Source organism: Staurois parvus, unplaced genomic scaffold (assembly GCF_062004578.1).
Source record: "Staurois parvus isolate SC_StPar_1 unplaced genomic scaffold, SC_StPar_1.0 ptg000196l, whole genome shotgun sequence".
Lineage (NCBI taxonomy): Eukaryota > Metazoa > Chordata > Amphibia > Anura > Ranidae > Staurois > Staurois parvus.
In genome coordinates this window covers 3,432,962-3,451,320 of record NW_028317992.1, presented here as the reverse complement: position 1 = coordinate 3,451,320, position 18,359 = coordinate 3,432,962, and the positions used below count along the sequence as shown (strand labels likewise).

The following is an 18,359-nucleotide window of genomic DNA, read 5'->3' as shown; positions in this document are numbered from 1 at the left end:
CAAACGTATTTTTAGAAAAAAAGTAAATACAAAGCGTAGGAAAACGGGTGCACTTACATGCTATCACAAGGCATCCCTACACAGGGAGACCAAGAGGCAAGGCTGGCAGCAGATCGGCAAATTCTGATTGCATTTGCAGCAATATTTTATTATAGCTAATTTGGGCATTGTCGGGGTCAGCTTAAAGAGCACCTGTCATTTGGTGGCACACAGTATACTTCAAAAAAAAAGTTTACCTCTAGTTCTGAGGACATCTCTACAGTTTGTCATCACCAGTACAAATCACCCCAACAAGAATGGAGACTGAAGTAGAAACTTAACAGGGAGTCCATCCCTTGCCCACTGATTACCACTTGCCCTCCAGAGGATTTAACCCCTTCCTGAACAGGCCATTTTTTGCAACATGGCACTGCGTTAGTTTAACTGACAATTGCGCTGTCATGCAACGCTGTACAAAAATTAAATGTATGTTCTTTTTCCCCCACAAATAGAGCTTTCTTTCGGTGGTGTTTGATCACTTCTGCGGTTTTTATTTTTTGCACTATAAACAAAAAAACTGACAATTTTAAGAGAAAAAAAAACAATATTTTTGACATTTTGGTATAAAACATGTTCAGTAAAAAAAAAATGTAAACATCAAATTTCATAAATTTAGGCCAAAATGTATTCTGCTACATGTCTTTGCTTAAAAACAAAAAAAATCCCAATAAGTGTAAATTAATTGGTTTACGTGAAAGTTATAGCGTCGACAAATGGCGGTATATATACTGGAATTTTTAGATTTTTTTGGACTACTAGTGGTGGCAATCAGCGACTTATAGCGGAACTGCAGCGGGCATTCAGACACTGGGGAGGGGGGAACTAACTGCCACTGACATCCCAATGACACTAATACAGTGATCAATGCTAATAAAAAGCACTGACACTGTACTAATGACACTGGACAGGGAGGGATTAACTTCTGGAGGCGATCAAAGGGTTAACTGTGTGCGGTTTTACATAGTGTGCTGTGTTGTGTTTTACTTGGGAAACATGCTGCTTTGTATTTCTGTGCTGTGCAGAGAAATACAAAGCAGCATGTCCATGCTGTGCAGGAGAGAGACCTGTGTTGTTTACACACACAACTTTCCCCGATGATTGCCAGGTGCTGGTCGGGAATCTCCAGCTGGGACCTGGTGATTGACATCTGTAGCCGCCAATGGCGGCACAGGTAGGGCGGCAAGCGCGCCCCTACCTAGAAATGCAAATCACGTGTGTGTATATGTATATATATATATATATATGTGATTTTGCGCAGCCCTGCCGCCCTGTAGCAGTAGTTCAACTATAGGGCAGCGGGCAAAAACTAAAGAAAAAGGTTTTTGCTTAGAGATGCCCTTAACGCTGACCTCGCGTGTTACAATGTAGTGTGATGACCTACCCAAAGGATGCAGGTAAGTCGTCATACTACAAAGCTACCTGAATTGGATTCAACCAGTGTCATCGGGTGTTTGTTTGCTTCCCTTGTGTTGTGCCTTCCCATGCAAATCTATGGAAATAAAATCCCATTTGAAGCATGTCTAAAGGCGATCCACTGCAGGTCAACTGCTCTTGTCAATGAAGTGGGAATGATCTCAGAACTGACGCCATAGACTCTAGCCCAAAGCCTGCTGACACAGGACCTAAATCTGCTTTTTAGGGAAAAAAATCCTTTTTGGTCTTCATTTTTACCTTTAAAAGATATAAACTTCAGATTTGATTATGTATGTTCTAACTTTCTTTTTTCCTATTAGCAAGCCTAGACCTTCTCCTATGTCCAGTGATCTGTAATGTGATTGGTTAATAGTAGCATGTATAACCCATCTGAGACCTACCACAGCCTGTGTGTCTTCTAACCTGTGTGCTGTCTGTGTTTCTGTCCTCTGCCCGCTGTCTTGGCACAGAGCTTTAGTGCTGTCCCGCTGGTGGATATCGAGCCCTCTCCTGTCAGTGCTATGAGAATGCTCTTGGCAAAGGTACAGCCATCTCTGCTTGTGTTTTACCTCCATCTGTTACATGTTTGTGATTGGTCAATGCTGTGTTCTAGAGATCCGTGCAGCTGTGATCCATACATCCTCCTCACCCGTACTTGTAACCAACACTTGGCAGCCATAGGTTTTATATATGTACCTACAACTCGACAGACTTTGTGACCACAACCATTACCTAAGGCTGGCCATACACTATACAATTTTCTGTCCAATTTCTGCCCAAATTCCTTTAGATTTACCTTCAACTATGTAGTGCAAGGGTCTGCCTAATTGGATACAATTGAAAGTGTTGTTAAGGTTTGACCTCATATTATATGATTTTTGTAAAATTAAACCAAAAATCTCAAGAAAATTGTATAATGTATGACCAGCCTAAAACCTGCTTTGATCTGTACATGTTACAGAAGACAGTTGACTGCTACAGACAGGTTCAACACATGTTGTCATTTCCTAGAAAGAAACATCCATGCAACTCATAGACTAATCTTTCTCAGAGCTAGAGTTCTGTGGAAACTTGGGGTTCCTCCAGACATTATTAGGGGTTCCTTGAGAAGGGATTCCTTGTGGCAGATTGATCTACTGCCTACATAGACCACCAATGTAAGGGGTCACATCTACATAGACCACCAATGTAAGGGGTCACATCTACACTGACCACCAATGTGAGGGGTCACATCTACATAGACCACCAATGTAAGGGGTCACATCTACACTGACCACCAATGTGAGGGGTCACATCTACATAGACCACCAATGTAAGGGGTCACATCTACATAGACCACCAATGTAAGGGGTCACATCTACACTGACCACCAATGTAAGGGGTCACATCTACACTGACCACCAATGTAAGGGGTCACATCTACACTGACCACCAATGTAAGGGGTCACATCTACACTGACCACCATTGTAAGGGGTCACATCTACACTGACCACCATTGTAAGGGGTCACATCTACACTGACCACCATTGTAAGGGGTCACATCTACACTGACCACCATTGTAGGGGATCATTTCTACACTGACCACCATTGTAGGGGATCATTTCTACACTGACCACCATTGTAGGGGATCATTTCTACACTGACCACCAATGCAAGTGATCACTTTTGCACTGACCATCAATGTAAGGGGGGATTCTAAACTTGCCACCAATGTATGGTGTCAACTCTATACAGACAACCAATGTAAGGAGTCACATCTACCCTGACCACTATTGTAGGGTATCGTTTCTACACTGACCACCAATGCAAGGGGTCACTTCTGAACTGACCATCAATGTAACGGAGGATTCTAAACTTGCCACCAATGTAAGGGGTCATGTCTACACTGACCACCAACGGAAGGGGTCACGTCTACACTGACCACCAACTTGAGGGGTCACGTCTACACTGACCACCAACTTGAGGGGTCACGTCTACACTGACCACCAACGTGAGGGGTCACGTCTACACTGACCACCAACGTGAGGGGTCACGTCTACACTGACCACCAACGTGAGGGGTCACGTCTACACTGACCACCAACGTGAGGGGTCACGTCTACACTGGCCACCAACGTGAGGGGTCACGTCTACACTGACCACCAACGTGAGGGGTCACGTCTACACTGACCACCAACGTGAGGGGTCACGTCTACACTGACCACCAACGTGAGGGGTCACGTCTACACTGACCACCAACGTGAGGGGTCACGTCTACACTGACCACCAACGTGAGGGGTCACGTCTACACTGACCACCAACGTGAGGGGTCACGTCTACACTGACCACCAACGTGAGGGGTCACGTCTACACTGACCACCAACCTGAGGGGTCACGTCTACACTGACCACCAACGGAAGGGGTCACGTCTACACTGACCAACAACAGAAGGGGTCGTGTCTACACTGACCACCAAGAGAAGGGGTCACGTCTACACTGACCACCAAGGGAAGGCATCATTCTTACACTGACCACCAACGTAAGGGATCATTCCTACATTGACCACCAACGTTAGGGATCATTCCTACACTGTCCACCAATGTAAGGGACTATTTCCTCAATGGTCATCAATGTAAGAGGGATGCTCAACTGGTCACCAATATAGGGGGTCACTTTTTCTCTGCCCACCAATTTAGGGGTCAGTTTTTCACTGGCCACCAATGTAGGTGGTCTCTTTTACACTGGCCACCAATGTAGGTGGTCTCTTTTACACTGGCCACCAATGTAGGGGTCACTTTTACACTGGCCACCAATGTAGGAGATCTCTTTTACACTGGCCACCAATGTAGGAGATCTCTTTTACACTGGCCACCAATGTAAGAGATCTCTTTTACACTGGCCACCAATGTAGGAGATCTCTTTTACACTGACCACCAATGTAGGAGATCTCTTTTACACTGACCACCACTGCAGGGGGTCACTTTTACACTGACCACCAATGTAAGGGTTCATTTCTGCACTGACCACCTGTGTAAGAGGCCATTTCTGCACTGACCTTCAATGTAAGGGGGATTCTAAACAGGTCACTAATGTAGAAGGTCACTCCTACACTGGCCACCAATGTAAGTGGTCATTCCTACACTGGCCACCAATGTAAGTGGTCATTCCTACACTGGCCACCAATGTAAGTGGTCATTCCTACACTGGCCACCAATGTAAGTGGTCATTCCTACACTGGCCACCAATGTAAGTGGTCATTCCTACACTGAACACCAATGTAAGGGGTCATTCCTACACTGGCCACCAATGTAAGTGGTCATTCCTACACTGAACACCAATGTAAGGGGTCATTCCTACACTGACCACCAATGTTAGGGGTGACTTCTACACTGTCCTTCAATGTAAGGGGCCATTTTTACACTGGCCACCAATGTAGGGGGTCTCTTTTACACGGACCACCAATGTAAGGGGCCATTTCTTCATTGATCATCAATGTACAGGGGATGCTAAACAGGCCATCAATGTAAGGGGTCACTTTTTCACTGGCCACCAATTGTAGGGGGTCATTCCTACACTGTCTCTACAATGATGAGCTTGATCACTACAACCATTCTTTATTTTTTTTTATTTAAAGATCTCTCCAGCCTACTGATCACACTAATCTATCATGAGCTGTAGGTCTAATCATTTTAGCAGAAGTTCCCTGAGACCTGAAAATGAGAAAGACTGTCAGGTCACCAAGTGATTTTGTGTTGCTCCGGGCTGTTAGAGACCAATGCTATTTTACAAGCAACCGTCACCATGTTACAAAATTCTGCTTCTGATGGTGTTCCTTCAGGCAAACGTTCATATCTACTCTGCATGTTATACCTGTAATGAAATATGTAGGCTCACATTGATGGCTGCCTCCTGGAAATGCTACGTCTGAGTCACAGACCCAGAACAGGACAAAGGGGGGAAGTCATGATTCCTCATATCTATATTTATTCTTGGGGACTAAGGAAAGCATAAATCAGAATGACAGTCAAGGGACTAACATTCTCAATAGGTGAGGTCATCAGTTGCGTCTACAGATTTCTCTCACCGCAGGTTTGTATTCGGTAGAAACAAATCTGTACCACCTCGTGGCCCTTGGGGGGCCCTCATGTAAATAAGCTACTTCAGAACAGAAGAGGAGCCTGTACAACTTTGCAAGACTGCAGGGAAGGCCAGAGTTCAGCTTTGAGCTGCCTGCCAATGAGAATCCTCCGGCTTTAGCAGCCACTGAGCGCATTGTTACATTTGCTGCTGAAGTCTAAGGGCTCATGTACACTGCAGCTGATAAACTCACGTTTAGGAGCTGTTCAGCGTTTTTTTCAGCAGCCCCTGAACTCTCCCTAATGTTTTCCTATGTGTCCATGTACATATCTTTGTTTACAGGCATTTGAGTTTACAGTTGTTTTTTTGAACGCAGAAAACTTGCATTCAGCAGTTGATTTTATCAGCGTTTCAAACGCAAAAGGCTTGTAAACGTGGCAAGTTGCGTTTATAAGTGTTTGCATTTGAATTGAATTGAACTGTCCAAAGCCTTTTTTCATCAAAAATGCATGCAAAGTGTTTTCAAGGTACTAAAATGGACAAAACACTGAACACAGGATGTTCCTACCAAGCTGGTCACACAATGTAATGCGTTCAGCAGTCGATTTTATCAGTGTTTCAAATGCAAAATGCTTGTAAATGCGGCAAATCGCGTTTATAAGCGTTTGCATTTGAAAAAAATGTTTTAACTCTCCCAGTTCCCGATGCTGTCCAGAGCCTTTTTTTATCATGAAAAATGCAAGCAAATCGTTTTCAAGGTATTCAATTGAACAAAACACTGAACACAGGATGTTCCTACCAAGCTTGTCACACATTGTAATGACCAATTCACACCTCAGACCTCTCCCACCCTTGGAAACAAAAGATATGTTAATGACCATTCACACCTCAAATTCCTCATGAAGACCCCCTGCCAGGTGAGCTTAATGACTCCCTCCACCAGACACCTATCTCACCCTTGGAAACAAAAGATATGTTAATGAGCAACTCACACCTAAGCTAATCTCAACACATACTGCTGTCTCTGCTTCTACTCTCTGTATTTCTCTGAAACAGTCTGAAATAGTTAATAATTTACCACTTTTCAGTGCATTCTGGGCATTTGGGAGGTTCTTCTGTGCTTATCTTTAAAAAAAAGCTTCTAAACGCAAAAGCTCATAAACGCGTTATGCAAACGTGGCTAAACATACGTTTTTTACCCTACATTTTCCTGCAGTCAGTTTCCATCGTTCAGAAGTGTCCCGTGTACATGGTGCCTTAGGGCTCTTTCACACAGGCAGTCTCTACCACCCTCTGAAGAGTGATTTGTGGCATATTACTTTTCGGGGGCAGTAGAGCAGTATCCTAATGCTGCTACCTCCTGATTTGTCTGTATTTCTTTCTTTTTTTACCCAAGCGGGCATTTGTATTAAAATATTACACTGCAACCACAAGCAATGTGGCTGGCTCACAGGTATAGCATGGACCTATTGACATCAGTGGCCAAGTTGGACTGGCAGTGCCACCTGTTAGCTTTGCAGATTTGCGGTGGCACATGTACTATATCGTCTGGCTGCAATGATAGGATTTAGGTTGGTGGTTGGGTGGTGGGGCTGTCTGTAAAACCAAGGATAAACCGTCTTTTTTACCCCCCCTTTGCCACCCGTGAAATGGCCCGTATAGTGGTAGCTTAGTTTAGATCAGCAACAGGCTCCTTTGGAATGATTCTCACAGGGCACAGTGAATACTGAAGAAGCTTTCACACGCCTAAACCAGCCAAATAATTATTTCTATTTACGGATTCATTATTTGCCCGCCCCGCCTCCCAATCACAAGTTTCTCAGAAAAGCGGGATGACATTTTCTGCGGCTCGGCGGAGAGCGTCACTTGTAGCGGAAGAGCTGTGAAGTCTGACAAGTCTGTTCTATGCTTTTGAAGTGTCAGACTGTTCCGGCAGAGCTGCGGTAATTAACATTTCTGTCCTCCTCGGGGTAATCGTCTGATCTGCGTCCTTTCCGACAAATGAGCTCCTAACATCTCCTAATAGCATTTTCCAGAGACGCTCCATTGTGTGTAGAGACATTGTCATCCAGCGGCAGGCCGACAAGGGATCCTAAAAGCATTTGTGGGATGCTGGGATTAACCCATCACTTGCGGCACAGTTCTTACCGCATAGTATTCAGAGATTTTGGCGGCTGCCATTTATAACTCCTTTTTCAAAATAGTATGGGGGTGCAGCCAAGTCCTGAATTGGGTGACCCTCATTGATGACCATGGGCACCGTGCAGGACTCATCGTATGCCCCACAGTCTACACAAATCAATTAAACTTCATTTGGACATGTGGTAGAGATGGGGGGGGCAGCAAAAATATGCAGTTGCATCAGTGGGAGGAATAGTGTCCCATCATTGGTATCAGTGGGAGGAATAGTGCCCCATCATTGGTATCAGTGGGAGGAATAGTGCCCCATCATTGGTATCAGTGGGAGGAATAGTGCCCCATCATTGGTATCAGTGGGAGGAATAGTGCCCCATCATTGGTATCAGTGGGAGGAATAGTGCCCCATCATTGGTATCAGTGGGAGGAACAGTGCCCCATCATTGGTGTCAGTGGGAGGAATAGTGCCCCATCATTGGTATCAGTGGGAGGAATAGTGCCCCATCATTGGTATCAGTGGGAGGAATAGTGCCCCATCATTGGTGTCAGTGGGAGGAATAGTGCCTCATCATTGATGTCAGTGGGAGGAATAGTGCCCCATCATTGGTATCAGTGGGAGGAATAGTGCCTCATCATTGGTGTCAGTGGGAGGAATAGTGCCCCATCATTGGTATCAGTGGGAGGAATAGTGTCCCATCATTGGTGTCAGTGGGAGGAATAGTGCCCCATCATTGGTATCAGTGGGAGGAATAGTGCCCCATCATTGGTATCAGTGGGAGGAATAGTGTCCCATCATTGGTATCAGTGGGAGGAATAGTGCCCCATCATTGGTATCAGTGGGAGGAATAGTGCCCCATCATTGGTATCAGTGGGAGGAATAGTGCCCCATCATTGGTATCAGTGGGAGGAATAGTGCCCCATCATTGGTATCAGTGGGAGGAATAGTGCCCCATCATTGGTATCAGTGGGAGGAATAGTGCCCCATCATTGGTATCAGTGGGAGGAATAGTGCCCCATCATTGGTGTCAGTGGGAGGAATAGTGCCTCATCATTGATGTCAGTGGGAGGAATAGTGCCCCATCATTGGTATCAGTGGGAGGAATAGTGCCCCATCATTGGTATCAGTGGGAGGAATAGTGCCCCATCATTGGTGTCAGTGGGAGGAATAGTGCCCCATCATTGGTATCAGTGGGAGGAATAGTGCCCCATCATTGGTATCAGTGGGAGGAATAGTGCCCCATCATTGGTGTCAGTGGGAGGAATAGTGCCTCATCATTGATGTCAGTGGGAGGAATAGTGCCCCATCATTGGTATCAGTGGGAGGAATAGTGCCTCATCATTGGTGTCAGTGGGAGGAATAGTGCCCCATCATTGGTATCAGTGGGAGGAATAGTGTCCCATCATTGGTGTCAGTGGGAGGAATAGTGCCCCATCATTGGTATCAGTGGGAGGAATAGTGCCCCATCATTGGTATCAGTGGGAGGAATAGTGCCCCATCATTGGTATCAGTGGGAGGAATAGTGCCCCATCATTGGTGTCAGTGGGAGGAATAGTGCCTCATCATTGATGTCAGTGGGAGGAATAGTGCCCCATCATTGGTATCAGTGGGAGGAATAGTGCCTCATCATTGGTGTCAGTGGGAGGAATAGTGCCCCATCATTGGTATCAGTGGGAGGAATAGTGCCCCATCATTGGTATCAGTGGGAGGAATAGTGTCCCATCATTGGTGTCAGTGGGAGGAATAGTGCCCCATCATTGGTATCAGTGGGAGGAATAGTGCCCCATCATTGGTATCAGTGGGAGGAATAGTGTCCCATCATTGGTATCAGTGGGAGGAATAGTGCCCCATCATTGGTATCAGTGGGAGGAATAGTGCCCCATCATTGGTATCAGTGGGAGGAATAGTGCCCCATCATTGGTATCAGTGGGAGGAATAGTGCCCCATCATTGGTATCAGTGGGAGGAATAGTGCCCCATCATTGGTGTCAGTGGGAGGAATAGTGCCTCATCATTGATGTCAGTGGGAGGAATAGTGCCCCATCATTGGTATCAGTGGGAGGAATAGTGCCTCATCATTGGTGTCAGTGGGAGGAATAGTGCCCCATCATTGGTATCAGTGGGAGGAATAGTGTCCCATCATTGGTGTCAGTGGGAGGAATAGTGCCCCATCATTGGTATCAGTGGGAGGAATAGTGCCCCATCATTGGTATCAGTGGGAGGAATAGTGTCCCATCATTGGTATCAGTGGGAGGAATAGTGCCCCATCATTGGTATCAGTGGGAGGAATAGTGCCCCATCATTGGTATCAGTGGGAGGAATAGTGCCCCATCATTGGTATCAGTGGGAGGAATAGTGCCCCATCATTGGTATCAGTGGGAGGAAGTACACGTGACGGATCAGACCCATGCCTGCACAGTGTTGTACAAGATGGAAGCGATCTATTGTTTCATGTATTCAGTGTGATTTCCATCAGCGGTCCCTGACTTGGCCTACGTGGGGAAATATATCTTCCGCTGCCTGCTGATAACCAGCATTGTGTCAGAATGATGATGCAGCAAATTTTGCTGCGAAAGGAAAGCGTCAGCTCAAACCTCCGCCTGACTCTGGACCTTTCCTGTTTATTCACATACAGGAATTTGTGTCCGGCATGGGGGGGCCTGTAGGCTGCCCCCCGACTGGGAACATAGCCTGGTATCTGATAGATGAGTGAAAGGGAAATTCCAGCTGTAAGGTCAGCAAATTTTATACGGAAAACAATTTCTGCTGCAAAAATGGCAATTGGACCCCTTTAGATTGTCTGCAGCGGCGTTGGTTTCTGTTCCTCTTCTCACGAGACACAGAGAAGCCATTGGCTTCTGCTGTCAATCAAATCCTGTGAGGAGGGGGTGGGGCCGGGAGCAAGCCACGCTGTGTGTTTCTATGGATGCACACAGCCTGGCTTGGGAGCAAGCCTGCGCAAGTGCTTCCATTTGAAGCGGCTTGCTGTGGGGGCGCACAGAGAAAAGGAGGAGCCGAGAGCGCTGCTGGGGCTCCCCAGAAGGGGAGGTTCAGAGCCACACTTTGAAATAACCAGAACAGGTAAGTATAACATGTTTTAACTTTGCAAACACTTTAGTAGCACAACATGGTACGTTTTCTTTCTATCTGGATTCTGATTTCACTGCCTATTGTGAGTTTCACACAGTGTACATTAGAAGCTGCAGAGAGTTACCTCATTTTACTTACTGGAGGATGCCCAGCATCATCTAGCACTTTTCTCCCCAGCCTGACTGACCCTGACCCAGCCTTTCAATTGATTGGATTGCAGTTTTTCAATCATGGAGGCTCAGCATCAAATTCAATGTGGTCTGCATGCAAATACAGTCCGATTAGGAACACCCATTCCTCTTGGCTGACATCACCCATCAACGCATTTTAATATTTACAGGGCTGAGGGTTCTGGGAGCACCATCTTGGCCACTACCACCAGCCATGATCTGTCTGCATTGAATAGAGAATCACAGAGACCCAGTGATGTCACTGGATCTAAAATAAGCTATGTAATTTTATAACAGAAAGGTATTATATTTAATGTAATTAGTATCATGATAAGGGGGGAGAAGGAACCGGGGAATGCAAAATATAAGCAATTTAAACTACTGCTTTCAGGTCAAATTACAGGCATCCCCCTCAATGCACTTAGTTTTGTTGATGTCAGCTTTTTTCTTATGGAGATGATAGTTGACCTTGGGGGCCTCTTATCTTACTTAAAGGCTGTAATAAGGATTCTGCTGTGATTTACTGCTGCAGGGGAGTTGGAAGCATTTATAGCAGTCACTATTTGTGGTCCTGGAAGTAAAACTAATCTATCTTCATTTCACATCTAATACAGATCTTAAAGTGTGTGTCCAGACATTAACCAAATTTACCCCAGAACCTCCTTCTAGAATACGGGGGTCTCCAAACTTGTCATTGTGAGGACCACATTGTATATTTTACAAAAAAATTGAGTCCCTCTGACATAAAAGTCCCCCCTTTACATCAGGGTACCTAAGGGTACCTATCGGAGTCCCTCTTATATCAGTATGCCCCCCCCCCCACATCAGGGTGCCCATCAGAGTCATGTCCCCCCCCACATCAGGGTGCCCATCAGAGTCGTGTCATGTACCCCCCCACTTCAGGGTGCCCATCAGAGTCATGACACACACACACACACACACACACACACCAGGGTGCCCATCAGAGCCATGTGCCCCCCCCCACCATCAGGGTGCCTTTTAGAGTTCCCCCCCCTTACACCAGGGTACCCATAATTGTCCCCCTTTCATTAGGGTGCCCATTGTGGTCCCTCCTTTCGTTAGGGTGCCCATTGCGGTCCCCCCTTCCGTTAGGGTGCCCATTGCGGTCCCCCCTTCCGTTAGGGTGCCCATTGCGGTCCCTCCTTCCATTAGGGTGCCCATTGCGGTCCCTCCTTTCATTAGGGTGCCCATTGCGGTCCCTCCTTTCATTAGGGTGCCCATTGCGGTCCCTCCTTTCATTAGGGTGCCCATTGCGGTCCCCCCTTACATTAGGGTGCCCATTGCTGTCTCCCCTTACAAAAGGGTGCCCATCAGGGTTCCCTCCTTGGATTGTGGTGCCCATCAGGGTCCCCCCTCTTCAATTATGATGCTCATCGGATCTCCCCTCACATTAGGGTGCCCCTCATGGTGGTCCCTCCCCCTTACAATAGGGTGCCCAACAGAGCCCCTCCTTACATCAGGATGCCAATTAGAGTTTCCCCGACCACGCCCCCCAGCACCCTTGCCCTTTACACCAGAGTCCCTCCCTATTTACATCAGTGTCCACATCATAGTCCCCTCCCCTTCCTTACATTGAGGTCCCGGTCAGAGTCCAAAACTCCCCCACATCAGAATCACCCCTACCACTGTAAGCTGGAGATCAAGGGCAGTTTCTGCTGACCATATTCCATATTCCTCAATGATTGCTCAGCTTGTATTATTCCCTGCCGTGTCCTCATCAGGCTTGTACAATACTGGGACTCAGTGCCTATTGATCTAGACCAGAGTTTCTCAACTAGGGTTCCTCCAAAGGTTGCTTAGGGGTTCCTTGAGCCATGCGCAATGCCTGTGTCTCAGATAAGTTCCCACAGACACCATTGATCTTTTAGCCATCTGTAAGGGGGAATTCTTCCCATGACCACAAGTGTGAGGAGCGTTCTTCTCAATGACCACAAGTGTGAGGAGCATTCTTCCCCCTGACCATCACACTAATGAATAAAGCCATTTTTAGGAGAGGTTCCCCGAGACTGGAAAGTTATTTCAAGGGCTTCTCCGTGTTAAAAAGGTTGGGAAGGGCTAGTCTAGACACTCCCCCAGAACTACATCTCCTAAGCATGTGGACATGTTCTTGGGAGTCAAGGCAGCAACATTGTTTTGCTGAGAAATAAGTCGGCAAAGTTCTGTAGGCCAGCAGACATGGCTGACAATTCTGGTTGAGATTTTAGAGCTGGGAGCACATTGGATTTCAAACAAATTGAAATAGATTTTTCTGTAATTTTTAAGGGATAAAAAAGGGAATCGGATAAAAAAAAATTCTTTGATAATTTAAATTCCCATTATCCGATAAACACTTGCTGAAATTTCAGATTGGTCTGACAGTATAACGGCACCCACTGCTGAAATGTGTTTGGATGCAGATAGTTGACCCAAGTTGAGTTAATATCAATATATACTTAAATTTCTCCACGTATTGTTATAAAAGTCTGTAATAATAATTCTGACCTGACTAGCTAATGCGGATGGGGAATTGGAAGCATTAGTCTCCATTGGTGGTCCTGGAAGTGAAAGTAGTTTATTTCACATGTAATACATATTGCTATAAAACGGCTTCACTTTCCATCGCTGCTCACCGGCTACAACAGAGAGCCATTAAATCAACCGTCTTCTCTTCCTGGCAAACAGCAGGGTATCGGTTGCCAAAACTGCAGAGCATGTGCTGCTTTGTGGAAGAGATCATTCCCCACGCTGGTGGTCACTATATGTGTTCTTAAAGGGAGCCTGTTAGGATACAAATATCAGAGCCAGGGGCGGACTGACCATTTGGAAACTTGGGCACTGCCCAAAGGGCCCGGGGTGAGTAGGGGGCCCCATGAGATGCCCCTGGTACATTTTTCATAGGCTTTTTTGAATTTGGGCAAGGACATGGGGCCCCATGATCCCCTATTGCCCGGGGGCCCCATGAGTTGTCAGTCCGCCCCTGATCAGAGCCATTATTTATTTATTTCAGGTACTTATATAGCGCCATCAATTTATACAGCGCTTTACATATATATTGTACCTTCACATCAGTCCATAATCCTCAAGGGGTGTACAATCTAAGGTCCCTAACTCACATTCATATATACACATACTAGGGACAATTTAGACAGCAGCCAATTAACCTACCAGCATGTCTTTGGAGTGTGGGAGGAAACTGGAGTACCCGGGGGAAACCCACGCAAGGCATTAGTGCACCAAAATGAAAATTCTGGTGTAGAAATTGAAATTTCAGGATGCATTTGGCTGAAAACTGGAACGTCTGTGTATGTGGGAAGGCTCAAATTATTATTATTTTTTTTTTTTTTTTTGTTTTTTTTGTTGTTGTTTTTTTACTTTTAATGTGTTTTTATTTTTTGTTAACTCATGATTTTATTTATATCACATAGGGGACCAGCAGTCCCCAATGTGATAGCATATAAGTGACAGGTCCTCTTTGTAGGGTGCGGTGGGGGCAGTGTGTGCAAGGAGGGGACAGGAGAGGAGCAGTGTATACAGACGGGCTCCCTCACTTGCCGCCGCTAAATGTCATTTGCCGGCTTTTAAATGCTATTGTCGGATTTTTTTTTTCCTTTACTTTGTAGCTCCAGTAAGGAGCTGCCATTCACCCCACCGCTAAAGTAAAGAAAGGAGCGGGGTCACTAGGTAATGTCACAGGGTGACCCCGCCCCTTTGTTTACTTTAGTGGCGGGAATATTGACAGCTCCTTCTCCAAGCTATAAAGTGAAGGGAAAAAAAGCCGGGAGTTGCATTTAAAAACCGGCAAATGACATTTAGCGGCATCACGTGAGGGACCCTGTCTGTATACACTGCTCCTCTCCTGCCTTTCTCCGCTGACACCCCCCTGTCTGCAGTACACACAGCCCCCCCCAAACCCCCCAGCCAAATAGTCAGTCCGCCCCTCATTGGGGCCAGGTCTCTCATTATCGGCTCACTTTTTTCTATCGGCAAAATGCCGTTAGGGCTATTTTCTGGCAATATGTTTTGGCTGCCGAAATTTCGGTGCATCTCCAGGTGCTATTATCTGCTTACTATTGAAGTGTATATCAGGGTAAAATTTTAAAAAATTTAAAAAAAAAGTAAAATCTTCAGTTTGTCAAAATGCTGCAAGTATAGAAAAACATCAGTTGAAATCCATGAGCTCCTAACCTCAAGTTTTGTTTTTTGACATTTCAAAAGGTAAAAAAAAGTAGTAAGAACCTAACACAACATTCCTACATTGCGCACACCAGCGCACGTGCGTTAACAGACACATTTGTGTTTTGTACGATTTGAGGTTTCTATTTGTGTCCCCACTTTGCAGATTCAGCCTTTCTATTCGTATTGGTCACCATTGTCTCTGGTACAGAATGCAATGAGAAATCCATCATTTTGGAGTTGTTACAGGAACAGGGAGCGAGAGGAAATCTTACAGTGGGGGGGGGGTTGTTCCGTTGACCACTATCTCAGAGGAGATTCCCCCTTACTTCCTGTGTGTCCGCTGGGGAAGGAAGTGAAGGGAAGCCTCTCTGTCTGAATGAAAGCTGACATGGGGGGGGCACTTAAAGTAAAATTTCAGCCTAATTAGCCACAGAATAAGGGCCATAGGGTGGGCTGCGTGCGTCTCCCTGGGCTGCAGTTTAGACACTGGGGGGGTATAAGGCCTCATGCGCACAAGACGTTTTACAGACTCTCCTAGAAGCCTTTCTTCATGGTAGCAGCATTTTGGCAGAAAAAAATACCTGATGCTTTTACAAGTGTTTAGGCGCTTTTACAGGCGTAAAGCGCTTGGGGGGAATTAATTTCACTGGCAGCAATAATATTCTGGACATTGAAATGAATGAACGCTCAACTGCTAAACGTGCCTACCGTTAAGTGTTTAGACGCATCAAGCGGGTTTTTTTCTGCCACAACTGTTCTGCTCCTGAACTTACTTGTAGAGAGGTGTTTTGTTTTTTGTTTGTTTGTTTTGTTTTTCTTCCTCTAAAGGCTCCTGCCACTAAATGCTGCTAAAAGCTTGTGTATGCATGGACACATGCAGGGGAGTTTAGGGGCAGGAAAAAAAAATGCCTAACGCCCCTAGAAACAGCAGCAAAAATGTCCAGTGTGCAGGGACCCTATGGAGTGGCTGGGTGGTGCAGTTCCCTGATGAACTAGTTTTCCTTTGACTCCTCTCTCTTCCCCCCCCCCCCTTTTGTTTTTCTTTTTTTTTTGTTTTTCTTCTATTTCCTCCTTCCCTTATTTTCTTCCCCTTTCCTTTTTATTTTCTCTTCCTTTTCTTTAATAGAATGCAAAATTGAAAAATCTGGTATGCTCAGTCCCTAAGAACTAGTTCTGCTGTGGTCTTCCCTCTTTCCTGACCCTCTAGTTTTGACTCCACAGACACTGTATGGGGGGGGGCATTTATTTTATTTATTACAGGTACTTATATAGCACCGTCAATTTACGCAGCACTTTACATATATATTGTACATTCACATCAGTCCCTAACCCTCAAGGGGTGTACAATCTAAGGTCCCTAACTCACATTCATACATACACATACTAGGGACAATTTAGACAGGAGCCAATTAACCTACCAGCATGTCTTTGGAGTATTGGAGGAAACCGGAGTACCTGGAGGAAACCCACGCAGGCACAGGGAGAACATGCAAACTCCAGGCAGGTTGTGCCGTGGTTGGGATTTGAACCAACGACCCTAGTACTGCCAGGCGGAAGTGCTAACCATTTAGCCACTGTGCTGCCCATGTAAGGTGTTCTCTCTCTGTATAGATGGCTCAGTATTTACTTTTTGGGATGTTACACAGTTGTTCTGTTTATTTTATGTGGTTGGTGAAGCTTTTTTTTCATGGCATTTCATTGTTACTGTCGCATGCTACTAAATAAAAATTATGAAAAAAAAACATCCAGCGTGCATGAGGCCTTAAGGAAAGTATCTGAAGAGTTTGGAAAGCCAGAGCAAAGCTCTGGTCCAGTCATGTGATCACCTGTGTCAGCCAGCGGCAGCTGCATGGGAGAGGAGGGGTGCTAACAACTGATGGGACATAGGGACCTATGGGTGACATCACTGCTCCAGGCTTTACCAGCCATTGTTAGCACTCCCTCCTCTTTGCTGCAGCCCTTGCTGGCTGACCCAGGGGAGATCACTTCCAGCAGTGGCCTGAAAATAGGTAAGGCCAGCCATAGATTTTACTGTTTTCTTTTCTTCAAGCATAGGATAAGACTGGAATTTTGCTTGAAACTTTCTCTACTATATCTAAAACCTAAAAAAAAAAAAATAGATTACAGGACCACTAAGTAGTGTATATGTATGGATTATTTATAGAGAATATGGATCTGGTTTAGTGTCACTTTAAGGCCTCCTATATATAGTTACATAGTTAGTCTGGCTGAAAAAAGACAAAAGTCCATCCAGTTCAACCATAGAAAAAAAAAAAAGTTATAATCCTATACCCACAGTTGATCAAGAGGAAGGCAAAAAAATCTAGCAAAGCATGATCCAATTTGCTCCTGATGGGAAAAAAATTCCTTCCTGATCCCCCGAGAGGCAATCGGATATTCCCTGGATCAACTTTACCTATAAATGTTATATCCAGTTATATTCTGTGTATCTAAGAAACAATCCAGGACTTTTTTGAAGCAATCCACTGAGCTGGCCAGAATTAACTCTTGAGGGAGTCTATTCCACAATTTCACAGCTCTTACTGTGAAGAAATCTTTCTGTGTTTGGAGTTTATAGAAAATAAAAATAAATATATCATGAAGGTTTGCCATCACTGCTTTACAGTTTGGTCTCATGTATTTTGCCCATTCCCAGCACCCTTCAGTCTTTGGCTCACAACTCAGGATCCCTCGACATTGAAAGTAAAAGAAATAAAAAAAAAAAAAAGAAAACACTACATCGGCTTATGAGCATCCCGTCACCTCTCCCAAAAATAATAAAAGCTGTAACGTTGTGTTCTTTCCACACTGGCAGCTCTGGGTGTTTGCGTCTTGCTGTGCGGACTCATTCCAGCAGATCACAGCTCATTATGTTGTTGGAAAAGTTTGCTGTAAGTGGGAAGAGTTTTGTGCCCCGCGGAGAAGACGGAGATGACTGAGAATCTCTGATCTGGTTTTGTCTTGCAGAGTCGGCAGCTGGAATCGGAGACGGGCACCACGGAAGAGCACAGCCTGAACAAAGAGGCACGCAAGTGGGCGACCCGAGTGGCGAGGGAGCATAAGAACATCATCCACAGCCAGCGTGTAGGTATAGTAGAAGCACACCGGGCTCCTCCCGCTGCTTGACATGCCTCGATGTTTTCATGAAACCTCTGTGTGCTTTAGGTAGCTATTGTATGTTTTATATTCATTTTATTGTATTTTCCTTTTGTATTTAATCATTTTGGGGTGCTTTGCCAGGGCTTAGATTTATCTCCTTGTAGTGACAGGGCATGCCTTCT

General features: G+C 45.5%; 1 protein-coding gene across 4 annotated transcripts in view; it reads left to right on the top strand.

Annotated features, from left to right (window-relative positions):
* Positions 1–18,359, top strand: part of FCHSD2 (FCH and double SH3 domains 2) — a 376,810-nt gene that overhangs the window by 286,750 nt on the left and 71,701 nt on the right. For 2 of the 4 annotated variants that reach the window (XM_089678011.1, XM_089678010.1), the window contains 2 exons: positions 1,923–1,994; positions 18,046–18,162. In XM_089678011.1, the coding sequence (XP_089534137.1) occupies positions 1,923–1,994; positions 18,046–18,162 (189 nt within the window). The remainder of the gene's footprint in view (positions 1–1,922; positions 1,995–18,045; positions 18,163–18,359) is intronic. The other 2 variants (XM_089678013.1, XM_089678012.1) reach the window with 1 other exon arrangement.